General features: G+C 37.3%; 1 protein-coding gene across 1 annotated transcript in view; it reads right to left on the bottom strand.

Moving 5' to 3' along the window:
* The window catches only part of LOC118616915 (multiple epidermal growth factor-like domains protein 6), a 462,674-nt gene that overhangs the window by 118,963 nt on the left and 316,389 nt on the right, over positions 1-27,322 (bottom strand). Inside the window, 1 exon segment of the mRNA XM_036242486.1 lies at positions 4,263-4,385. Within this exon segment, the coding sequence (XP_036098379.1) occupies positions 4,263-4,385 (123 nt within the window).

The raw sequence follows: 27,322 nt of genomic DNA, 5'->3' as shown, positions 1-27,322 counted from the left end.
TCATTCATTCATTCAATAGTATTTATGGAATTCTGCTAGGTATTAAACACCTGTGAGCTGGGATTGAAAAACGGGTAATACATAACCCTTTCCCAGGAGATATTCCCAACCTAAAAGATAGTACAAATGTGTAAATAAGTACAGTGCTCTGTGAGATGTTCTATACTAGAGGTATACACAACATCAAAGGAAGGAGAGTATAAGGTCTAATAGCCTAGAAATAAGAAACATTAGATTTAGATTCCCCCACAAGAACCATAGATTTTGGAATCAGATGCAGAATACAAAACAGCTATGTGCGAAATGGTAAAAGAAAAGGATACAATTATCAAAATGAGTTTACAGCAGACAGGAACTACATACAGATTTGAGAAATACGAGCCTTCTAAAAATGTAAAGTTAAATTGTTACTATTTGAAACTCTATAGACTGGCTGAGCATCTGCAGTAAAGAAAGGAAAGGAAACAGAATATATAAAAGCAGCATGTGAGGTAGAATAGGAGGCCTCACACCTGTAGAGCAGGGAACAGAAGAGGAAGCTCAGCATCCTCTGGGCACTAGTACTCCTCTCAGCTGTGATGTCTTTGCGAGACAAAACCGCCCTAGTCGAGAGCCACTGCCAGCAAAATCAGACGATAAAGGCAAATTACTGGCCTGTTTCACTCGTGGTTATAGAGGTAAAAGTCCTAAACAAAACAAAAAGGAAAATTGAATTTAATAGCCAATAAAATTCAGTTGGATTTTTCCAACTGAATATATATATATATATATATATATATATATATATATATATATATATATTTCCCCACAGTGTCCATTGGTAGGCAGTTCTTTTTCTTCTTTATTTTCCCTTTTAATTTATACCCTATAATAATCTATCTGCAGCCTGGCCGGTGTGGCTCAGTGGTTGAGCATCGACCCATGCACCAAGAGGTTGCCGGTTCGATTCCCCATCAGGGCACATGCCCAGGTTGTAGGCCTGATCCCCAGTAGGGGGCATGCAGGAGGTGGCCAATCAATGTTCTCTCTCATTGATGTTTTTATCTCTCTTCCTCTCCCTTTCTTTCTCTCTCTCAAATCAATAAAGAAAAATTGTAAAATATAATCTATCTGCAATGTGAATTAAACCCCATGATTTAGGGTCAGTGTTATGCCTTGGAGAAGGGGATAATCATGTAAACTTAGCTAATCAAGAAGCCTTCTCCACAAATGTATAGCTCTTTCGAGAAAAGGTTAAAGAATCAGGTTAGCTAACAAGAGCATTTACAAATGTTTTAATTCCACTGAAGGGTAGACTCTAGATTTATTTTAATGGTACAACAAATATCTACTAAAATGTTGATCTGTATTTTATAAAGCAATTCAAGCAGGTTAAATTCAATCTATACTAATGCAAAGAAAAAGTCTGTTCAAACGACTGTTTAATTCTATGTCTGTAGTACTCAACACAATGGCCTTTGAAACCAATTGACCTTTACCGTGAACATCCAGTAAATAAATATGAATGACTCATTAGTGTACTCACATGAACTGAAATGCTCATTTGCAGTGGCTTTAGAACACACTCAATTTCAAAATCTGAGATCATTGTATGTTCAACAACCAAGTACACTGAATCTCTAGCATCATCACGTCTGCCAAATAGTAATTTAAAGCTATGAAAAGCGAAGGAGGCTGAGTATGAGGCTGACAGGTGGTTCTTCACTGGTGAGTTGCTCCACTATGTACCACCATCCCCAGTTCTGCATCTCGGTAACTAAGACGTAAATGTTAACTCCGTATCAGACTCTTGATTCTCACAAATACTGACCTTACATGTATTCATTTTGTACAAATAAACATCAGTTAAATAAGACCACAGAAATCACTTCTCTAACAGTTTGACATTTATTTGAAGAGTGACTGACTTCAATAAAACATGATGTAATTCCACGTAAATGAATCAGTGGGTATAAAGTTCATCATGCCTTATCAACCTAATAACTATTATAAAAAATAATGATTGTCATATCTAACAGTGGCTAATTGCTATGCTGAACTCTTCAAATATATCTATAATAACGATAATGAGGATGATAATGATACTCAGCCAAAAGGAACTGAAGAGAATGCTGCCTGTCAGGGAAGGCAGGGGTCACAATGACAAAGAAGATTCTTATCATATAGACCATGCTTCAGTGGTCATTGCCCTACCTTTCATTTGGACACTGTGGGGTCCTTGACTCCTCTCGTTCTCTGATGCTGAATCAATACTGGAAACGCCATTACCAAACAATCTTATCAGAAATAAAGATGATCTTACTTTAGAAGAAAAGTACCTGAGTGAATTCAGGGCTTGCCTCTATAAATGTATACCCTTCCTGGCAGAGGACCTTGCATGTGGTAAAGCCTGTCTCAGAAAGGCCCAGATGCAGCTGCATTGGAACATCTGGCTGCCTACCTGGAACCCTTATTGTGACTGCCTGCAGAAGGACTGAACTCACCCCTTCCTGAGAAACTGCTCAACTCTCCGGCCTACTCACGTCTACAGCTCATCTTGTCTTGACAGTCCCCTTCAAACCCACAGCCCAGCCCTAGCTGCCTTCGGCTGATGTCTTTTCTTTGTTTTGTTTTTGCCTACCAGCTTCCTCACTTATGCTGCATCAGGAACAGACATTGTCAGGTCAAGAAATGAGTATGATTTTGTAAGGTCAACAGGAGACCAAAGTTAGAATAAATGACTTTCTAAGTGACCTAATAAAATACTCAAGCATTTTGATAGTATGGATAGGAAAAATGTTAGAAAGGCCTGGCCAATGTGGCTCAGTGGTTGAGCATTGACCCATGCATCAGGAGGTCGCCAGTTTAATTCCCAGTCAAGACACATGCTCAGGTTGGGGGCCTGATCCTCAGTGGGGGGCATGCAGGAGGCGGCCAATAAATGCTCTCTCTCATTGATGTTTCTATCTCTCTCCCTCTCCCCCTCCTCTCTCTCTAAAATCAATAAAGAAAAAAAATATTTAAAAAAAAGTTAGGCCCTGGCCCGTTTTGCTCAGCGGTTAGAGCGTTGGTCCGTGGCACAGAGAGTCCTGGGTTCGGTTCCCGCTAAGGGTGTATACCTCAGGTGCAGTAGTCCCCGCCTGGTTAGGGTCATGTGGGTGGTGACCAGTCGATGTGTCTCTCTCACCTCAATGTTTCTGTCTCTCTCTTTCTCCTTCTCTCCCTCCTCTCTATCTGAAGATAAATGCAAAAAAAAAAAAAAAAAAGTCCTTGTGTCAGGATAAAAAAAAAGAAAAAAAGGTAGAAAGGTTCAGGGGATCCTTTTTTGTACCCCATCTCCTCTTTTTACGAACAAGAGAAGGAAGCAATCTAAATGAGAGTACCATCCACAGTTATCATACGAACGCCCACCATGTGCCACCACTGTGGGAAAGTGTTTTAGATCCATTATCTTATTTAATTCCCAGAGCAACTCTTGGGGTTTTAGGAACTACCATTATCCTAAATGTTACAAATGAGGAAAGAGTTTTAGAAAAATTAAATAACATGCCCAAAGTTACATGAGTTGGAAGGGGCAGAGCTGAGACTCAAACCCAGGCCTTCTGGAATCCACTGGATTTATCCGATGTCCTAATGTCTTACAATAGCATTCTGTTAGGTCTCGGCTTATGTTTCCGTCTTCATTGTTGCTAATCAGTGAACTCCTTCAGGGAAGAATTTATTTCTCATTAATTTTTACATCCCAGAGCATGGAATAATAATGCCTGATGCACAGCAGAAACTCAATGACTGTCAAATGAACAAAATGATGAATTAATAAATAAGGGATGGAATGAATTAATTTTAAAAGGAGACAGAAAATCGAAGTTTATGGGAAAAAGCTAAGTCTACACCAAGAATACAATATCTGTGGTTAGCTCTGTGCCCTCCATTTCTATTGTAGCAACATATGAGTATTTTATGATAAGCACCATTTTTACTGTAGAATTAAATGAAATACTTTCAAAAATATGTATTTAAATACTTCTCGGGGATTTAAATGAAGGACTGAAATTCCACAATCAGAACATGACAAACCAGTGTATAATCATATGTTTCCTATAATAAGCTACTTCAAGTGTTCTTAGGGTTACAATTTTGTAATCTAGGCATGAGAGGAAGATCTCTTGAAACATTCCACACAGGCACTTCAACTGGCTCTGGATAAAAGACAAACCCTCCTTTTTGCCTTACAGAGATGTCCTCTCTTTCCTTATCAGTAAGCAGACAGTCCTCATTGTTACCTTCACATCCTCGGCCATCTTCCCCCAGCTTCCGGCCAGCTTGACACCTGCAGTAATAACTGCCAATTGTATTACAGCACTGGTCCTGGCAGCCACCATTGTCGACGGCACACTCATTTATATCTGCAATTAGACATGTACACAGAATTAGCCTCCTATGAAGAGACACAAAAAGATTTTGGGGGTTCTCGTAAAAGTGTACCATTACAGAGTGATATCATTCTTTGACCTCAGATTACATGAGATAAAACCATAATGTCTTATTTTAATTAGAGTAATGCACTCTAATGAAATGATATAACTGACTTTGTCTGAAGCTTGGATGTGCAGTTGTTGAGATTGCTTTTGTTTGTTTTTAGTTAACTTTTCACTGGTGTGTCATATACACTGAAAAATATACAAATCATAATTATATATAGTTCAATGAGTTTTCAGATTTGGACTATACCAATGCAACCACAATAAAACCATGTTACTAGCACCCAAAGAGTATCTTGACTGGCTGATGGGAACCACTATCTTGATCGTTAATCACTATAGGTTCGTTTTGTGTCTTTCAACTCTATATAAGTAGAATCTTACTTAGTGTTTATTTTTTTGTGTCTGGCTTCTTTTATTCGGCATTTTGTTATGAGATACATCCATGTTTTGCATATACTTGTAGTTTGTTCATTCTTATTCCTGTATACAGGGCATGGCAAAAGTAGGTTTACAGTTGTGAGTATGCAAAACATAATTTGTTCCTGCATTATTATTTATTGATTATTGTATTATTTTCTATACAAAAAACTATAAACCTACTTTTGCCCCACCCTGTATTATTCAATTCTATAAAAATATCACCATTTTCATTTATTTATTTTACCATTAATTGGAATTTGGATAGTTTCTTATTTTTGGTCGTTATAAAAAGTATTGTTATGAACATTCTCATGCATGTCTTCAATGAACTTACATATATTTCTGCTGGGTAATATCTAGGACTGAAATTTCTGGGACAAGATATGATATGTTCTACTTTAGGAGGTATAGGCAAATAATCTTTTAAAGAAGTTATTCTAATTTACATTCCCACCTCCGGTGTATTAGAGATCACCTGCTACCTAACTTTGCCAACAATTTGGAATATTCTGTTTTATCTTGTTTCATTTTTATTTTTCTGAGAGGTATATAATAGGGTCACATTGTGATTTCAATTTTCATTTTCCTGATGATATATTAGGTTGAGCACATTTTCTTGTTTTTGACCATTTGGATAACATTATATTGAAGTGCTCCTTCAAATATTCTGTCCGTTTGTCCAATTCTTAAAATAGTGTTTTGTTTTGTTTTGTTGTTTTTTATACTAGTGGGTCAAGTAGATTGGTCCTTAGAAGTACTGGCAATGACCATCCTCATGTTGCTTCTGAAATCAGGATAGTTTTAACATTTCCTTGTGGGAGTGATGTATACCATAGAGTTTCTAAAACGCATATACTAGTTTCATCAGTTTAAGAAAGTTCCTTTCTTACTCCAGGTTTCTTAATTATTTGAATCATAAACAGGTGTTACATTTTATTTACTACTTTTTCTAAATCTATAAAGATACTTGTATAGTTTTTCTTGTTAATTTTGTTAAGTGATTAATAACATTGTTTTTTTCATTCCTGCAAGAAACCTGGTCATGATATACTATGCTTTTTATACATTCCTGAATTTTTTTAAATTTAATTAATTAATTAGTTTTATTACTGAAAGTATTAAAGGTGTTCCCCGTTTCTCCCAATTGACCCCCCCTTCCCATCCAACTCCCTTCCTGCTTTAGTCAACCTAATGTCTGTGTCCATTGGTTGTGCATATATGCATAGAAGTGCTTTGGTTTATTTCTTCCCACCCCTCCCACCCCTCATCCCTCTGAGGTTTGTTAGTCTATTCCCTACTTCCATGACTCTGAATTTCTTTTGGTCGACAGCTTATTTTGTTTATTATGTTCCATAAATAAGTGAGATCATGTGGTATTTGTCTTTCTCTGACTGGCTTATTTTGCTTAGCACAATACTCTCCAGGTCCCTCCATGTCATCTCAAAAGGTAAGAAATCTTTCTTACAGCTGCATATTATTGCATTGTATAAATGTACAATGGCTTTTTTATCCACTCATCTAATGATGGACACTTGGGCAGTTTCTAGATCTTAGCTATTATAAATAGTGCTGCTATGAACATAGGGGAGCACATATTCTTCCTGATTGGTGTTTCGGGCTTCTTAGGATATATTCCAAGAAGTGGAATCACTGGGTCAAATGGTGGTTTTATTTTTAATTTTTTGAGGAAACACCATATTGTTTTCCATAGTGGCTGCACCAGTCTGCATTCCCAGCAGCAGTGTACTAGAGTCCCCTTTTCTCCACACCCCCGCCAGCACTTGTTATTTGAAGATTTGTTGATTGCTCCCATTCTGGCAGGTGTGAGGTGATACCACACAGTTGTTTTAATTTGTATCTCTCTGATGATTGGTGATGTTGAGCATTTTTCCATATGTCTCCTGGCCATTTGTATGTCCTGTTTGGAGAAGTGTCTATTCAGGTCCATTTATTATTGGATTCTTTGTCTTCCTTTGGTTGAGTTGTATGAGTACTCTATATGTTTTGGAAAGTAACTCCTTATCTGATGTATCATTGGAAAATCTGTTCTCCCAGAGAGTGGGCTCCCTTTTCCATTTGATGCTGGTTTCTTTTGCTGTGCAAATGCTTTTTAGTTTCATGTAGTCCCATTTATTAATTGTTTCCTTTGTTTCTCTTGCCCTAGGCAATGTATCAGTGAAAATTCAACTATGTATGATGTCTGAGATTTTTCGGTCTAAGTTTTCTTCTAGAATATTTATGGTTTCATGGATTACATTTAAGTCTTTTATCCATTTTGAGTTTAATCTTGTGTATGGTGTAAGTTGGTGGTCTAGTTTCATTTTTTGCATGTAGCTGTCCAATTTTCCCAACACCCTTTATTGAAGAACCTGTCTTTTTTCCACCATATGCTCTCAGCTCCTTTGTCAAATATTAATTGTGCATTATGACTTGGGTCAATATCTGGGTTCTCTGTTCTGTTCCATTGATCTATATGCCTGTTCTTGTGCCAGTATCACGCTGTTTTGATTACAATGGCTTTGTAGTATAATTTGATATCTGGTATTGTGACTCCCCCCCCCCCCCACTTTGATCTTCTTTTTGAAGATTGCTGTGGCTATTCAGGGTCTTTTATGATTCCATATAAATTTTTGGAGTATTTTTTCTAGTTCTGTGAAATATGACATTGGTACTTTAATAGGGATTGCACTGACTCTGTAGATTGCTTTGGATAGTATGGACATTTTAATGCTGTTGATTTTTCCAATCCATGAACATGATATATATTTCCACTTTTTTATATCTTCCTATATTTCTTTTTTCAATGTCCTGTAGTTTTCTGAGAACAGGTCCTTTACCACCTTGGTTAAGTTTATTCCTAGAATTTTTGTTGTTGTTGCAATGGTAAATGGGATTGTTTCCCTTTCTGCATGTTCATTATTGGTGTAAGAATGCCATCAATTTCTGGATGTTAATTTTGTATCCTGCTACTTGGCCAAATTCATTTATTAAATCTAATAGATTATTTATTTATTTATTTATTTATTATTAATTTATTTATTTTTGTTACTGATGTTTCTCCTCTTTCTCTGCAGACACTTCTTTCCTATCCCCCCCCACCCTCAAGCATTGTTGTCTATGTCCATATATGGTTATGTATAGATGCATATAAGTTGTTTGGTTTATAAATCTAATAGATATTTTGATGGTGTCTTTAGGGTTTTCTATGTAAAATATCATGTCATCTGTGAATAATGACAGTTTCACTTCCTGCTTTTTTATCTGGGAAGATCTTTATTTCACCTTCTATTTTGAATGATAGCCTTGCTGGATAAAGTATTCTTGAATTAAGATCCTTGTTTTTCATTACCTTGAATATCTCATGCCATTCCCTTTTTGCCTATAGTGTTTCTGTTTAGAAATCAGCTGATAGCCTTATGGGGGCTCCTTTGTAGCTAACCTGTTGCTTTTCTCTTGCTGCCTTTAAGACTGTCTATTTGTCTTTAATATTTCGCATTGTAATTATGATGTGTCTTGCTGTGGGCTTCTTTGGGTTCTTCTTACTTGAGGCTCTCTGTGCTTCCTGAATTTATATGCCTTTTTCCTTGACCAAGTTAGGGAAGTTTTTTGCCACTATTTCTTCAAATATATTCTCTAAATGTTGCTCATTTTCTTCTTCTGGTAATCCTAAAATGTAGATGTTGTTACATTTCATGTTGTCCAATAGTTCTTTTAAACTATCCTCCTGTTTTTTAATTGTTTTTTTCTTTTTGGTTCTCTGATTGGGTGATTTTTTTTCTACCCTGTCTTCTAATTCACTGATCCAATCCTCAGCTTCTTCTAATCTGCTGGTTATTCCACCCAATGTGTTCTTTATTTCTTCTATGCCATTCTTCATTACCCTTAGTGGTTTTTCATTTCCAATTGGTTGATTTTCATCGTTTCTATATCTTTACTCATGCTATTGAGCTTCCTCATAATCATTACTCTGAACTCTACCTCTGATAACTTGCTTAACTCCATTTTATTTATCCCTTCTGTAGAATTCTATTGTTTTTTCATTTGAGGTTTGTTTCTTTGTTTCACCATTTTTGCTGTCTCAGAGGGTTTTGAGCCCATCAAATTTTCTCTGTGAGTGTTGGTGTGCTACTGACTGTGGCTCCCTTTTCTGGGTTTGGATAAGTATGGAGGGAATCACATGAAACACCAATGTCTAGTCTTACTTTCCTGGGTAGAGTCTCAGGCCATGCAAAAAGTCAATTATCCCAGAGCTTTTGCCTGCAGACTGACCATTAGTCTTGGTTACTTAATGAGCCTCAGGTTGTAGCCCTCCACTGAATGAAAAATCCCTGGGGGAGTGGGGGCTCAGGGTAAGAGGATTTCCAGCTGGTAGGGCAATTGCTTTCCCCTGGACTAAAGTTGCTTTGAGAAGAAAATGGTTTCTGCAGTGTGGGTTATTAGCTCTGCACAGGGACCTAGGCCTCAGCCTTTACAACTCAGTCCCCAGAGCCACAACACCCAACACTGAGAGTCAGGCCCAAGGCTCAACACCTTTAGAAACTTGTCTCTGCCTACTGGCTTGCTGGTGGTCTCTGGCTATTAATGAATCCCAGATTGCTCTTCTCTGGGCTGGGTGGTAGTAAATTCCCAAGGTAGTTGCAGTTGCTTCTCTCCCAGGCTAAAGCCCCTCTGATGGGGCCACTTGACAGAGATGGCTATTGAAGGATGGGGAAGTGGCTCAGCATAGAAACTCCGGCCTCAGCCTTCATAGCTCAGTCCCCAGAGACAGGACCTCAAATCTGAGAGTCAGATCCAAAGCTCAAAGCTTTCAGAGGCTCTTCTCTGCCTACTGGCTGACAGGTAATCTCTGGCTATTAATGAGCCTCAGGCTGCACTTTTCCAGGCTGGGTGGGTTAAATTCCAAAAGGAGGGGCAGTTGTTTCTCCCCCAGGCTAACTCAGTTCTGGGAAGGGGCTTTTTGAGGAAGATGGCTATTGTCTTGTGGGAGATGAGTCAGCATAGAGCTCCTGATGGCCTCCTTCCCAGCTCTCTCCTCAGTGCCATGAAGCCCCAACTCTCCTTACATAGTTCCAGTCCAGTATGCCCTCCCTCTACCTCACTCTGCCCACGAGGAATGATTGTGGCTGTAATTTAGTGCTCTGGACCTTCAGGGAGGTGCTGGTGTTCCCTGCCAGACAAAACCTCTGCTCTGGTGATTTTCTCAGCCTGGTATTATGTGGGTGCCTTTCCTGTTCCATCACTCTGTGCTGGGGAGCCAGCTTGTGGTTTTAACCCCTGACTTCTCAGAGGGAACTGCTCATAGCTAAGAGGTACCTCCGTGGGCATCCAGCCAACTTTCTTGTGCCTCTGCCCCTACTACCAGTCTAAATTTGAGTCCTCTTTATGTCTTTGGTTATAAAGGTTCTCTCCAGCTGCTCTTCAGTTGATTTTTCCAGATGACTTATCTTTATTTTAGTTGTAATTCCAGTTTGGTCCTGGGAGATGGTCTGTGTAGCTTCCATTCACTCCACGGCCATTTTCCAACTTTAAAATATAATTTCTTATATTCTTCTTCGGATGAAGCACTGGTCAGTAATCTTTGAAACTTTTAATGTTTCACTTTTTTTCCCTTGTTGATTTTCTGTTGATGCAGAGCAGATTTCCAGCTGGTGGGGCAATTGCTCACAAGCTGAAACTCTTAAAGAAACCTAGGTAGTTTATTCCTGGATTTTTTTAGCTAGTATTTTGTTTATTATTTTTTTATTATATTCAGAAGAAAGATTTGCCTGCACTTTTTTTTTTCTTATAATACTCTTAGTAAATTTTGGTATCCAGGTCATACTGTATGCATAAAACAAGTGGGGAAGTTTTTGCTCTTATATTTTTCTAAAAGAATCTGCAAGATTCTTGGAATTTCTTACTTAAATGTTTGGAAGAGTTTATTTATGATGCCATTTGGGACTGAGATTGTGTGTGTGTGTATGTGTGTGTGTGTGTGAGCATATGCATATGTGTGTGTAGCTTTTAATAACAGATCTAATTTCTTGAATAAGAATATTCAGATTTTCATTTAAACATGCGGATAAATTATGTATTTCAAAGATTTTGTCCATTTTATATAAATGTTCAAATGTATTGCTAAGTTGTTCACAATATTCTCATATTATTTTTTTAATATGTCCAATTTGTAGTGAGGTCCCCTTTCTTACTCCTTAAGTAAATAATGTCTGCCTTACCAATGATGTGTCTCTCTCACAATGATGTTTCTCTCTCTCTTTCCCTCCCACTCTGTCTAAAGATAAATGAAAAAATATCCTCAGGTGAGGATTTTAAAAATATAATTAATGTGTGCCTTTTGAAAGCAGCTTTGGTATCTATCTATCTATCTATCTATCTATTATCTATCTATCTATCTATCTATCTATCTATCTATCTATCTATCTATCTTCTATCCAGCCATCCATCCATCTATCTTCATCTTTTCCAAGAACAAACTTTTGGCTCTATTGATTTTTAAGTATTCCTCCTTTTCATTTAATTAGTTTAGTTCTATGATCTTTATCCTTGTCTTCTATTTTCTTTGTATTTCCTTTATTGCTCTGCTTCTAAGATGTTGAGGTAGAAATCAGATCATAAATTTTTAACCTATAATCTTCTCAGAGATTTCTTGTTATCTATAAGTGTGTAAAAAAACATTCCCAAACTAAATACTTAAAAAGATAATTATTATCTTTCACATTTCTGAGGATAGAAGGGCTTAGCTGGGTGATTCTCAGCTGGGGTTCCACATGTAGTCCGGTGGTAACTGGGATTAAACTTGCATGCAGGCCTTTTCACTCATATGTTGAGAATTGGGTGAAACAGTTGAAACATCTGGGATTGGTTGGGCATCTCCCTCTCACTCCACTTGCCTGTCTTTGATGTTTTGTTGTTGAGTGGTCTCAGGGTAGAGATATTTTACATGGAGGCTATCATTCCTCAGAGAGACCATTTTAAGAGATCCAAACAGAAGTTGTAATACTTTTAATGATCTAACCTTGGAGGTCACACAAAAGTACCTCTGATCTATCTATTGGTTAAAGCAGTCACAGGGGCAGCTGAGAGTCTCAGAGGTGGACAAATTCCTTCCTTCAACTGCAGTGTGAAAACCGCAGTGTCCAGAGATGAAAGAAACTGATGACAGCCTTCTTTGAGAAATCATATCACATTATTATGTTCATTTAAGGCTATATATTTTCCTAAAAATAAAGCAGTAGCTACATCTCACAGGTTTTTCTTTAAGTATCATTCAATTAAAGATATTTCTTAATATACATACACATTTTTCCTTTGGGTTATTTTGAGATATATTTTGGAGGTTTTGCATTTCTGTTTCTTTTTGGAATAATGTTCCTTCTGCCTGAAAAAAGTTTTTAGTATTTCTTTCTATATAAACCTGTTGGCAACTATTTTGTTTTTCACATTTCATCAGAAAAAGGTATTCTTTTACCTTCATTTTTAAATATACTTTTAAAATTTTGGAACAGTTTTAGACTTACTTAAAATTGCAAATATAGTACAGAGTTCCTATATACACCATACATTCCATATTCTGCTTATAAATATCATGCATTAGTATGGTATATTTGTTTTAATTAATAAGCCAATATTGATCTATTACTATTAACTAAAGTCTATATTTTATTCAGACTTCCTTAGTTTTCATTATTCAGAACTTTGTGTCAAGTTCTCCCACTAGCAGCCACTTCCTTCTCATCTTTTCAGCCTATCTCATTATGTTACTTATGAATCAATCCCTTGAGGGGCAAACTCACCTCATTGGCTCTTCTGGCTACCATGATTCTCTGATGTCTTCAGATAAGCGATTTTTATATTACATGCAACTTTTCGTGTTCTCAGCAAGAGAATTGTCTCCTACTGTTTAGTCCACCATAGCCACTAAAAGAATACCTACTCATACTTTTTCTTGATACTCCTTACTTTTCCTTACATTAGTCCAAAGAAAATCCTATTAATTGAGGCATTATGCACTTGTTTACTTTTCTTAACAACTATGACTCAGTCAACAAGCCAGAATTCATGACTAATAAACTTGAAATGATTGACAAAGACTACAAGACTCTACAAATGGGTTCTGACCTTTGTGCTGTGCTACAAGATATCACAGAGGAAAATCAGTGAGCACTGACTTCTTAAGGGATATTGGAATACAAGTTTACATACAAGTTCGGATATTGATCTCTAAGCTTAGTTTTCTGCAAAAGGGCAGATATGTTGGAATAGGTCAGATATTAAGAGTCTTGTGATTTCACCTTAAAAATGAATGCAAAAATATACTTCAAAGGAATCTAACAGTGTTAGATACCTTACCATACATAACATCATGTAAACCTCATAATAAGCTGATAAAATCATTCAAAATTGTGCTTATTTTAAAAAGTATGCTCATTAAAAAGAAAAATGAAGGTACTATATGGGGGAAACACTTAAACGACTTAAATGTTCACCAATATGGAAATAACTAAGTAAATTAAATATATCACTTCAATGCAGTCATTACAAGTTACAATTGTGATGGCTATAATATAACACGGAAAAAGAGATTATCAATTGTTTTGCATTTTAGTTACAACTATAAAAGTTATATATTCCTATGGAGAAATCTTAAAAAGATTAAAAATGAAATAATTTGAACATATTACAGTAGTAGAGTTTATGTCTTTTAAAGTTTAGATTTTGTTATAGTATTGCTTGCCATCATTATTTTAAAAAATATGTCTGAGATTTTTGATAGGTAACAACAACCAAAAGAGAGAGAATAAAGCAATGGTTTATATAATTTCCAGTGACTGTTCAATGGGAAATTTTTTTTTTTTTTCAGAAGGAACAAGTTTTTGCTCACATTAAATTCTTATGGAATTGTTACATGGGTTTTGAATATAAGAGTGTTGGATAAAACAATAACAAAGTATTCAACACAAGTTTTTCCAAAAATGCCAAATTTTTATTCATCTATTTTTGACTAATATTTATTTGCACTGAACGGTAAGACCTAATGTAACAACATATGGAAAAGTCACTTTAGTGCAAATTATATCAAGATGGCCAGTCAAATTGCCTATGCCTAGTTTTACCTGAAATAAAAATAAAAATTTAAAACAATGAGCCTGGCTGATTTGGTTCAGCAATAGCAGTTATATATTGACCTTAATATATAAAAATATAAACATGTATTTCCACTTCTGTTTTCTTCTTTTCTTTAAAAAGTAAAGAAAGCACAGTAGACATTAGATGGCCTGATGTACTTAGAAAAAGAAAAATAAAAACATAAAGTTCTTGTTATCAAATGAAAATCTGTGTTCATAAGTAAAATATTTGAAAGTCATTGGCTTTGAAGATAGTTCTGAAAACCAAGTCAATACTTAGGATTTTAAATTGCAGTTTTATACGATACTCACTGCGTGATAGATTTCAGGCTGTTTCATGTGTCCAATGTCATTCAAGGTTGCAAATAAATTTGGCCTTTCAAAAGCAAGATGAATGACAAAAAATCTCTGACATATAGCAAGTCTTCCAGGTTGGGCATGACAAAAGTTCAATGATATCATCCAGGCTATCAATCTATCTGTAATGACATGCTGCAGTCCCTTCAAGAATTAAATATGATATTTGCAAGAGCCATGTTGCATTTCTGGTTGTAAGACAAATACACAGAACTACAAACACATTGAAGGCCTTTAAGTTAACTAATAAATAAGCTATACATTTCTATCTTTAAAAAAATTGTGAATTTGTGCTCCTTATGCTTGTTTTCCTAAAGCATGCTTCTATTCTAAAATCATGTGATACATTTGGTCTGTGTTTTTACAGTTTTAGGAATAACCTTTATTGCTTTTAGGAACATAGCAAACACTGAACAGAGGTGGCCACAATGCAGAGTAAAAAAGCAAAATTAGAAGTGTTTTAATTTTACATCTTTCTCTAAACCAAATGTTTTTGGCCCAATTGAGCATGTGCATTTTTGGTTTTAAATGATTGTGTGTTTGCTTTGTGAAAATTACCCAAAAAGGGCACATACCTCTTAGGTATCATAGTCATTATCAAAGCAATAGACTTTATGAAGTGATGACCTAAACTTGTTATTGCAATTAGCTTTAATAACAAATCAGTTGATTTCTCTCTTTTTAAAATTATTTTTATTTATTTATTTATTTTTCAGATAGAGTCGGGGAGAGAGGGGGAGGAAGAGAGACAGAGAAACAGTGATGCAAGAGAGACACATAGACTGATTGCCACCCACATGACCCCAACCAGGGCTGGGGATGAACCGCAACCGAGGTACGTGCCCTTAACAGAAACTGAATCCGGGACTCTCTGGTCCATGGGCCGATGCTTTAACCGCTGAGCCAAACCAGCCAGGGCCAATCGATTTCTTTTTAGGTACCAGGACTAATATAATTTTTATAGGTTAAGGTAAGATACAGCATTAATCAACATGCCCAACATATAATTAGAAAATGTACTTAAAATAATGTTCGGGGTCTTTATGACCTCATTTTGGGATTACAGAATTATACATGAAGTATACTAACTAACTAGCCAACTAACTATATCTAAATGCTTATACATATATATGGAATAACTTCTATACGTGGCTTTAATTCTAGGATTTTCCTTAAAATAGTGTATATGTGATTCCATTCCAAGGCTGGAACAACTCATTCTACTGCTAGGGAAAAAACAAGCATCTTGACCTACATGAGTCTCCTGAGTCCCAACTGAGTTCTTTCTCATACTTTTCATTGTTGGTGGTGGAGAAAAAGAAAGAAGAAATGTGGAAATGTATTAGACTACTGGAGAAAGTATCAGAGGAGATCGTTCCTTATGAGCCAGTGACCTCATTCCTTACACAGCCACTGTACAAAAAGGAAGAAACAATCACAGTGAAAGGCAATAGAATATTGAACTTCAGGCTCTGAGGATGTAGGTTTGAATCCTAGTTCCACCACTTATGTGAGATAACATGTTATTCACTTCACACTTGTGGGCCTCTTCTTATTCATTTGAAAGAGGATATGATGATACTTCATAGAAATATTGAGAAGTGTAACTATGACAATACCTATGAAAATGCCTTGTAAATTGTCAAACCCAACATAAATGCACTCTCAGGGACTAAGTATAAATGCTTTATTTTTTCTTTTATATTTCCACTAAATGACTCCTTCAAAATATTCAGCAGAAATTCATCTAACAAAGGGAATTACAGAAAAATCAAGGTACATTTTGATAAGAAAAACTTACAGTAAACAATAGCTACTTAAAATAAGTGAAAGCAGAGGCACTAGGAAAAAAAAGAGCTATTTTATTATAGCACAATCCTTGAACACAGTTTACCTTTCTAGAGATACATTTATTTTTAAGAATTTCTCAAAATGGAACAAAGATATTAAAACTAAAGTTATGCTGACTTTAAGCATATGTCATAGCTCAGTGAATTTACAATAAATCAGTGAAGTTAGATCACAACTCTAAAATTATCACCTTCCTATAGTACTATCTGGTAATAATTAGGATATGTTTAAAATATTTCGGGGTATTTATAAATATTTTTTTTTTTTTTTTTTTTTTTTTTTTTTTTTTTATCCTCATCCGAGGACATTTTTCCATTTTTTGTTCAGGTAGAGTAGGAGGGGGAGAGAGGAACAGAGAGAGAGAGAAACATCGACGTGAAGGGACACATCGAGTGGCTGCCACCCGCACGACCAACCAGGGCCGGGGACAAACTGCAACCGAGGTACATGCCCTTAGCGGGAACCGAACCCGGGTCTCTCGGGACCGCAGGCCGACACTCTAACCGCTGAGCCAAACCGGCCAGGGCTATTTATAAATATTTTTAACGGAAATTTTCAACTTAAACTAATACTCATATACTAACTATAATGATATGGTCAAGCCCTGGCTGGTTTGGCTCAGCGGTTAGAGCATTGGCCTGCGGACCAGAGAGACTGGGTTTCGGTTCCCGCTAGGGGCACATACCAAAAAAAAAAAAAAATATGGTCAAGGCTATAGTGTTTGGACTGAATGTGAATATTGCATCTTTTACTTTGTTGGGTAATTCTCTATTCTTTTGTTTAGTCATCTGTAAGATGAGGGTAATAGCCATAGTACCTTCCCCATTAGTTAGTTGTGGAAATTAAATAAATTATTACAGGTAAAATGAATAGAACCATTTAGTCACATAATAAGGGTGACATATTATTACTATTATCAGTATTTCTCAAATGTTAGTTACAAGTGCAACTTTTCTCATTCTTTTTGTCCAAATCATAGCAAGGTAACATTCTAAGCACAATTGCTTCAATTCAAATTCTCTATGCAATTTATACATTATTCTTACCAAGTACCTGCAATAATAATGATGATGATGATAGCTCCACTCTGTGATATGGTGGAAGGTTTCAAGTTTGTTGAATACAGTCTTATTGAACTATCAGCTCTTGTTCATGAAGGCAAACGGTCACAGATAAGTCTATAACACAACTAGCAAAAACGGATTTGTTCTCTTAGTTTATATTTCCCTTGAGTTGTCAACAAGACAAATTAGGCATGGTTAATAATTGTAATTTGCAATTATATATTGATTCACATAATTCACATTTGCATAATATTCTTACATTCAGAGTTACATTTGAGTTTCACAAAACAGGTAGGTAGTATAGGCCTTATTATTAGTAATGGTAGAATTGAAATTTCTGAATTGAGGTAGCCATGGATGAGAACATTCTATCTCAGAAGAGTTTTAAGAAATCACATGAGCCTCTGTAGCCTGAAGTAAAATAACATACCCTAAATCTTTATTGCTGGATTCTCTAATCCTCTTTTATTCATGAATTATTATAGGACATTGGTAGGAACACATGTCACATTAGTGCTAACACTGTTTGTTTTATGCTTAACATTGATCTGTCCTTCAATATGTCAAGAAGATAAATTTTCAAAGTAGCTATGCATTAATTTATGAAGTGTAAGCCCTTTCACGACTTAGGAAATTTCCTGGTTCAAGGTATGACAAGTGCTGATAATTTCTGAATTGCACATTCAACTGTTGGTTTACATTTCAAAATAAGAAAACTGAGACTCTAAGAGTTATATTTATTCCTTTTTAAAATAACTTTACTGAGATACTTTTGACATATAAAATTGTACATATTTAAGTTATACAACTTGATGTTATATATGTATATATTGTGTAAAGATCTTCACAATAGAAATAAATGTAATCTATTACCTTGTAGTTACCACTGTGTGTGTGTGTGTGTGTGTGTGTGTGTGTGTGTGTGTACTGAGAGATTTAATATATAAGAAACTCTTACAAGTCAACAGCAAAAATAAAAAATAATTTAAAAAATGGCCAAAGGACCTTAGTAGACTTTTCTCAAAAGAAGACCCATAAATGGCCAACAGGTACATGAAAAGCTGCCCAATATCACTAATCATCAAGGGAATGCAAATCAAAACCACAATGAGACATCACTTCAAACTTTTTAGAATGGTAAAAAGACAAGATAGTAAATATTGGTGAGGAGAAAATTGAACCCTTGTACACTTTTGGAGGGAATGTAAATTGGTACAGCCATTATGGAAAACAATATGGGGATCCTCAAAAAATTAAAATGAGAACTACTATATGATCCAGCAATTCCACTTCTGGGTATATATCTAAAGAGAATGAAATCTGGATCTCAAAGAGATATCTACACTCTCATGTTTCTTATAGTTTATTCACAACATCCAATACTCAGAAGCAACCTAAATGTTCATTCATGGACAGATAAATAAAAACAAATGTGGTATACATATACAATGGAATATTATTCAACCTTCAAAAAATTTGGCATTTACAATAACATGGATGAACACAGAGGGTATTATTCTAAGTGAAATAAGCCAGACATAGAAAGACAAATACTGCATAATCTCATTTTTATGTGGAATCTAAAATAATAAAACTCATAGAAGTGGACAGTAGAATAGTGTTTGATTGCCAGAGAAGAGGGTAGTCGGAAATGAGAAGATATTGGTCAAAGTACAAAGTTTCAATTAAGATAAATGGATTCTGGAGATCATTTGTACAACACGGTAATGACAGTTAGCAATACTGGATTGTATAGTCATATCGTCACTTAGTACATATTTATCGAATTTCTTCTTTATAGTGCCCAGAGACTCTAAGGATCAAACTCATTCTTTATCTTTTTTTTTTTTAAAAGATGAGCCCTCATTCTCATGGTAAGACAGCTTACTAGCTTGTGTAGGAGATACAATTCAACAAGTTACTGTAAATTAACTAAAAGCAAGATTGAAATTCAAGCTCACTGAAACCCAAGCGTCCTGGGTTCCAGTGTAATTTCAGTAGTGTCTTCAGAAATTATTTCCTCATTAAATATTTCCCAATATCTAAATGGCCATGTCATTTAAATAGGGCCGGAAGTCATTACTCAGATGCTGCAACAAATATTTACCGAATCACTGGACAGTCAGTGATTATGACAATTATGACAATTGATGTGTTTATATCCCATGAAACATTCCCTCCTTATTCTTCCTTCATTTAATTTTCAAACATGAAAGAAATACCTCACTATGCAAAGACATTTCTTGCCGCTTAGAATATTGATTTAAAGGGGAGGAGAAATTTTTGCAACACACTCATGTAACGTGAAGGTTTTACTTAACACAAAGGAATGTCCAAAAATCTTCTCAAGCTTTGTTTTCTGGCATAGGAGTTAAGAGTGGGTTCAAATTCTGGCCTCACTACTTATTAGCTGTGTGACTGGGTTTCGGTGTAACAAATCACCCCCAAAATCTGGTCTGGTAGCTTAGAAACACCAGTTATTTTGTTGTCTTGCAGTTACAGTGGGTCAGAAATTTGGGACAGGCTTGGCTGGGCAGTACTGACTCCAGACTTCATGCAGCTGCAGTCGGCGTTGCGGGACTAGAAGGGCAGAGGGGGTGTTGCTGGCCAGGTACACCTCTCTCTCTCTCCCTCCACCTCTCTCCTTCTCTTTCTCTCTCCTCTCTCTTTCTCTCCATGTAATCTCAAGATTCAGCAGGTGGCCTCTCATTCTGACTGTTAGGGCTTCCTCAAAGCATCGTGTCCTTGAGCCAGAGGGGCTGGCAGCTGCCCGCTCAGTTTCTAGCACGTGTTCCAGTGATCCAGGTGGATGTCGGCACTTCTCCTCTGACCTAGCCTTGGAAGTCACTGTGTCACTTCCGCCACATTCTCTTGGTTTCATGCCCATCCCAACCCCATCCAGATTCAAGCAGAGGAGGCAGACTTCTTAAGTGGCAATGGCAAGGTTTGAGAAGAGCATGGGGAAAGGGAGAAACTGCTAGGTCCATCTTTGGAATACCAAATTTGCCACAGTGACCTTGGTCAAGTCAGCTAATTTTTCTGTGTCTCAGTTTCCTTACCTATAAAATGGGCATGATACACGGCACTTCACAGGGTCTCCAAGGTTTGAAGGAGCTAATGTAGTTTAAGTGCCTCCATAGTGCCTGACACAGAGAATATTATTCCATAAATTTCATCTTTTAATTTAACCGAACTGAACTTAAACTTTATTAAAACTTCAAGTCTCAGCACAAATATCACGTCTTCTGGGGAGCCTTTCCTAGTATCCTCACTGATTTTTTTTACTTTCTCTTCAAGGTTAGCCTGGCTTTGTAGTTGCCTCTTTTCTGAGGCCCCTTTCAGTGTGCCAAAACACAGGCAGGACAACAGCAGTGAAAATGAAGACTAAGGACAACGGTGAAAACAAGGTAGGACGACAGGTGTACTCTTCTTTCAAGCTCTAAGGGTTCCAGTCGCTTTGATAGGGGGTTGCAGGAGATGGTGGGATTTCCAGATGAGAAACAGAGCTGTGAGTTGAAAGCGTTGGCCTCAAACTAACTTCTAGAAAGTAGATTAAATTTGTTGTAACGGACCAGCTAAAATGTAACTAGCTTTGCTATTTCCGTAATTTAGCATTTACAGTGTCCATAATTAAAAACATTTGCTGAAAAAAACTGTATTTGAGAAAAAAACATAAGCTTTGAAGCTGTAAATAATATAAATCTGCAGCCTCTATTCCTTTCAGAAATCAACCTTAATGTTAGCTTAATGCAACAAAAATATCTGTTCTCAGGTATCCTACTGAAATCGACAAAGCCTTTAGGAATGAGAATGACTGCCAACCCCTTTAATCAACAGGGATGTACCCGTAAATCATAGGAGGATTCTACAAAAATCATAATCAGGACTTTGTCTCCTGCACCGAGGATAAAATTTAAATTTGATAAAAAAAGAAAATCATAGTACATTAAAACTTCACAAAGCCATTTGAGAATAAGACAGCCCTAGATTTTTTTTTCCCTCCAGAGCCCAGAGATGTTAAAAAATGAATTTTGCAGTTGAACTCTAGGAATGTCAGATCTCAGATACAACAGACGAAGAAACTCTAATTAGCTGTGATGAACGCTGATTATAGAGCACGGATATAACAATGATTACAAAAGGAAAAAAAAGAGGTGATGCATCGGTCCCACATATCGAGTGTGGTTGTGTAATTAGAGAAATTTAATCACAGCAGGCGAATGTGATGTATTTGTACTTGGAGCATTTTGTGGATTTGCAGGCAGAACTGTCCTCAGAAAACACAAAAGGAATAAAAGCATTCCTAAATATGCTTTATCTCTAAACCATTTAATTCATGGAGGTCTCTCTTATTCTTTTTCTACCTCCTCCCCACATCCTACAGAAAATCCATTTCTTCTTCAGCAAAATACTCGGTACCGTCACCTTATTAGGGTGATATTTTCAGGAGAGCCCTTGCTCATTAGGATTTAATAGAAGATACACATATGCTGATAGAGAAAAACAGGCCCCATTGTATCAGAAATATTTAAAAGATATGGTCCCTCGTTTGAGTTTTAGAAGGGAACGGCATGTAACAGTTTTGTCCAAGATGAAGCCATGAGCCGTGCTCATGACATCCACGACATCAGATAGAGTTCTGCTGGTTCATGAATAAATCCCCAAATATAAGGAGGCACTTGATTAGCTGAGCTCCCAGGGAAGATTCAGTAACCTGTTAAGAAGTCACAGGGTTTATCTTGAACAAGTCTGCCTTGAAGCTTGCTTTCTGTTGATTTTCTGATTACGTGGTAGATGAGAAGAAGAGAGCACCCAGGCAGTACAGAACCAAAAAAAAACAAAACAAAACAAAACAAAAAAAAACGAAAAACTAAAGCTTACAGAAATCTTGACTGGGTCATGTTATTCCCAGCAAGAGACTTCTGCTTTGCACTGATTACTCATAAAGCCTTTCCCCCAAGTAAATCTTTTCTTTTCTTATTTATTCATTTATTTTTGCTAATATTGTTCTATAATTAGGCGTTTCTGCTGGAATTAGTAGCAAACATAAAAAAGCTGTCCTTGCAATACATTTGTAAAAGGTATCTGAGTGGAGTTATCATGGGTGAAGTTGAATTAAACTATATAATTTATCATTATGACAGTGTATCTGTGTTTGCCCTGGAAACTCCACTTAAGTATAATGAAATAAAGAAATAGCATGAATCATTAGGTTACACACACAGACACAAACACATACATCTTATGTATGAATACTTGTATAGTTTCCTTAACATTTTTATATAATAACTTCCCTGGACTCAATCTGATACAATGCAAATATATTCACCCACATGAAATCTTGCTTAAGATATTCAGGAGTCCATCATCCTGAAATTTAAACTGCAGGAAAGTTCTTCTTCGATGGAGAATGAATTTTCATGCAAACACATAGTATATCTACTAAAGAAAGATCTATCGAGATGGACTTCCCAATTCCTTTTTGTAAGATATTTTTCAAAGAAAGTAGATATCACCTCTCCTTCCCCCAACACACACATAAACCACATCTATGTGGTTAAACCTGTGTACGTAACCTGGAGTTCAAATGCCAGCAGGGACAAGGCGACGTCCCAGCCCAGGAGTAAAGCAGGCACCCGTGGCAGACGCCCTGTTCACTGGAGAAGGGGTGGGCGGGGCTAAGGTTGTTAACAAGGAGACACAGGCCTGACTGGCAGCTCTTCTGCTATGTTAAGAGAAGCTATAAACTTCCTATGAAACCTCTCGGTCTCTAAATGCTGGCACAGTATCTGTGGACTGAACACATCATTCTTTCAGCTGATTTGACCCACCAGCTGCCAGTTGGCCAACTTTCTGTGCTATGGCAACTGGAAGCAACATGGGGTGGAGGGTGAGCCCCAGTGACAGGCTGTGGCCAGAGGATGACAGAGCTGAAGGCGACAGATTGCAAGCCAAGCCCCGATGGCCTCACAGACAACCTGCCTGGGGTGTGGAGCACTTCACACTAAACTAAGCCAGATCAACAACTTACAGATCACTGATGGCCAAAGGCTGGAGAGACTGCAGGGAAAGGGAGCTCCCGAGAGGGGGCGCAAGAAAACCTGCTGGTTCCAGGAGACATGGGGGAGCGCGGGGCCCCGAGGAAACCGCTTTGCTAAGGACAACCAGACACCAAGTATTTCTCACAGAGGGAGAAACAATAACACCCAGGAATAGCACTAAGAACGAATAAACTCTGACAACGCCTATGCCAGAGTGAAAATCTTTAACCATCTGTTTTGGCTTCTTAAAATCAAAAGTTCCGGGATGGGCCGCAGAAAAAGGGCCTGATGGAACCAAGACTTGGTGAAAAATGTAACTGTCACAGCAAATGCCTATTTTGTTAGCTGACAAGTAAACACAGGGAAAACAAGGTCTGCACTTCAAGAGTTGACATAAATCACTGCGTCGTAACGTGCAGGCGTCTTCTCTGCTATTCCGCAACGGCCCACTTTACTGGTGTCCCCTGGATGTTTAAAAATGAGAGTGAAAATTAAACCCTCAGTTCCTCTTAATGTCCCATCATTCTCGCCTTCAGCTGTGAGACTATGGCGCACATATAAGAGAAACGGCACAGAACCTTCAGAGCCGATCCATTAAATGTGCAGAACAGCCTTTCGCTACCCTGAGAGCGTGTCTCGAACCAGGGCTTCATCGCCCTGACAATCAGAGGGCGCTGGAGGGGACTGCGGGCGAGGGAGGAATGCTCAAAGGCAGGTTGAGCATGAGGGCGCCAGGAGAATGGATTGGCAGAGTTACTGTATTCAACTTAGAAGACAAGCCAGAGCAAAAATAACACCATGGCTATCTCCAAGGTGAGAGAAAAGGAGGCTCTGTTTTTTGAAAGCATCTGCTATTTAGAGAGTAAAGACGGGAGTACTTGGATCAGGAAGCAAGGTCAAGCTAATAAAAGCAGAAAGTAGAAATTGTCACTCTGCCTAAAAAATAGATTTCAAACCAAATAAAGGATACATGCGAGTGTTTTCTTGCAAAGCCTGAACTATAAAGGAAGAAAAAAATAATCGGATTCCCCATGGCTCTTCTCTAGCTAGCTTTCATTTTCTTCCATAGTTCCCCATAATGTGGTTTTAAAAATAAGTGATATTCAAAGCACTGTTTGCATAAGGATTCACACTTTCTTTACCATAGTCCTGGCAGGCTGCTATGATCTAGATATTCCAAAGGGAAACTGAAGATCAATGATGTTAAGTTCCATGCCCAAGGTCATCTAGCTGGCAAATGGAGAAGTCAAAATGAAAGCCCAGTAGGAGGTGATGTTTGCAAATATCTTCTCCCATTCAGTGGGTTGCCTTTTTGTTTTGCTGATGGTTTCTTTGGCCCTGCAGAAGCTTTATAGTTGGGGTGGGGGAAGGTAGTAAAGGGTAAATGTGGTCAAATATATGGTGATGGAAGGAGATTTGACTTTGGGTCGTAAACACAATGCAATATACAGATGATATATTATAGAACTGTACACTTGAAACCTATATACTTTTATTAACCAATGTTACTCCAATACATTTAATTTTTATAAAGAAATGTAGCATCATGGGCCCTTCCCAGATGCCCCCTCAAATGAAACCCAATAGATCTTCAGACACTTAGTGTAATGACAGTTTAAACACAGGCATTATGGACATCACACATTCCAGGAATCAGAGTTGATTCAAGAGCACAACACACACACACACACACACACACACACACACACACACACTTTCAATGTTAGCCCAACTGCTTGTTATGTTTTTCTGTATTTTTAAAAAAGATTTTATTTAATCGATTTTTAGAGAGTGAGGAAGGAAGAAGAAGAGGGGGAAATATCCATCTGCTGCCTCTTGTATGTCCCCTACCAGGGATTGAGCCTGCAGCCTGGGCATATGTCCTGACGAGAATCAAACAGGCAAACTTTGGTGCACTGGAAGACACCCAACCAACTGACCCCCACCAGCCAGGGCTGGGTGCGTGTGTGTGTGTGTGTGTGTGTGTGTGTGTGTGTGTGTGTTTTAATCTCCATCCAACCCTGTCTGACTCCTCTGATCTTGTATGGAGTCACTGTGCCCCATTCAGTCTAAGGGACTGAATACAGAATTATGCACTGGTCCTGTTACTGCTGGGCATGGTTACAATGGTCTGTTAAGAAATTTGCTGGCTTGTTCACCCAGAGTACAGGGCAGAGGCAAAAACAGTAGAAACTGCAATGATGAAAACAAATTCTCAAAATGAGAAAAAGAAAACGTTATACTGCCACAGCAACAGGACTGGAGAAAGGTTGAGGTGGAGGAGACAAAGTTGGGAGCCTAGCCCCAAAGACCAGCAAGAAACAAAATCTGGAAGGTTCAAATTCGAAAGAAACCAGTGAATCTCAGAGAAAGGGAGGAAAACGTACATAAAATAAGAATTTCCATTTATTGTACTCAAGTGTCTCTAAAGGAGCACCAGGGAAAAGAAGCAATTTGACAAATGCATCATTCGTGTTTAAACATCAATTATGATTTGTGATAGATCCTTGTCTTTGAAATATCACATTTTCCATAACTGGATACGATTGAAAAAATCGTATCTCTAGTCTGTTTATGAACTAAATTTTATTTTGACTTGTAAAATGGAGAAGAATTTCAATAAAAGTAAAAAAAAAAACCAAAAAACTGCAATAAGCAGAAAAAAACAATAGACACTGTGCTTACTTCATTTTCTTTAAGGATCAGGGTCTCTCACAAACATAATCAAGTAGAATTTTGTATATCATAGTTCCAAATAGAAAGTTCTTTAATAAAAAGGAATGAAACCTAAAATAAACATTTACACCATACACACACACACACACACACACACACACACACACCACTAGAGTAGCCAGCTAGAGACTGGAGCATAGATTTGTTTTTCTGAAGCTTGGGAAGTGAGAAGTGTCTCTCAACTTTCACCTGCAGCTTCATCTCCCAAATGACAGAGCTGCTATTGATCATGATCCACTGTCTGGCGCCTGAAAGCTAAAATCCAAGTAATTACTGCTAGTGATTGAAAAGTTCTGTTTGAGTGAAGGAAGGGAGCTAGATTGAGATCATATTTACAGTTCTTCATAACTGCTAGCCAACCTGTATGTCTTTGAAACTAAGCATCTAAAGCATTTAAATTGCAAAGAAACTCTTGGTGTAAAAGTCAGCTACTGGTCTGTAGTCAAATTAGTTCAACTTTTCATATATGCTTCAAGTTTCTTTCCTTTCAAGTTCTCCCTCTTCCCCTCACCTCAATCCCAACAGCTACTGGTGCTATGGATTCCCAACCTGCTGGAGAAAGCTATGGCCATACAACTTAACTCATGAAAATATGAACGAAATTCCTATTTTCCCTTGATGCTTTTCTCTAGCTTATTTATGCAACAAATAAATGGCTTTCACCTGCTTTTAGAAAGGGAAACCAAAGGCTCTCCCAGTGTATCCCTGTTATGGCCCTTGTGAAAAACCTGTCACCTGTACTCATCCACAAACTTTATCATCAGGAAATAGAAATATTTGCTGAATCCCAAAATATAAAATATGCCTACACATTTAATAATGAACTCCCCAGACTTGGGGGGCTATTTGGTTGAGGGACTGACTTTTTAGGATGGTCTACTCTTAGCAATTTGAATTCCTCCCCAAAGCCACCAATGTCATTATTGACACACATGCTCATTGTGTGTTACTCTTTTTATTGTACTGAATTGCTTATGGCTTTAAAAAAACTAGAAATAGCCATGGTCAGTGCGACTCAGTGGGTGGGGCGTCATCCTGTGCACAGAAAGGTTACTGGTTTGATTTCCATCAGGGCACACGCATGGGTTGCAGGCTTGACCCCTGTAGGGAGTGTGCAGGAGGCAACGGATGGATGTTCCTTTCTCAAATTGATGTTTCTCTCTCTTTCTCCCTCTCCCCTTTTTCTCTAAAATAAAGAAAAGAAATAATATTGCTTCTTCCTACATCCATTATATCTCTTTATATCCCCAGAAACTTCCTCTTTA

Source organism: Molossus molossus, unplaced genomic scaffold, assembly GCF_014108415.1.
Source record: "Molossus molossus isolate mMolMol1 unplaced genomic scaffold, mMolMol1.p scaffold_m16_p_5, whole genome shotgun sequence".
In the NCBI taxonomy this organism is placed as follows: domain Eukaryota; kingdom Metazoa; phylum Chordata; class Mammalia; order Chiroptera; family Molossidae; genus Molossus; species Molossus molossus.
The sequence above is the reverse complement of the archived record's forward strand: the minus strand, read 5'-3'. Positions and strand labels throughout refer to the sequence as shown.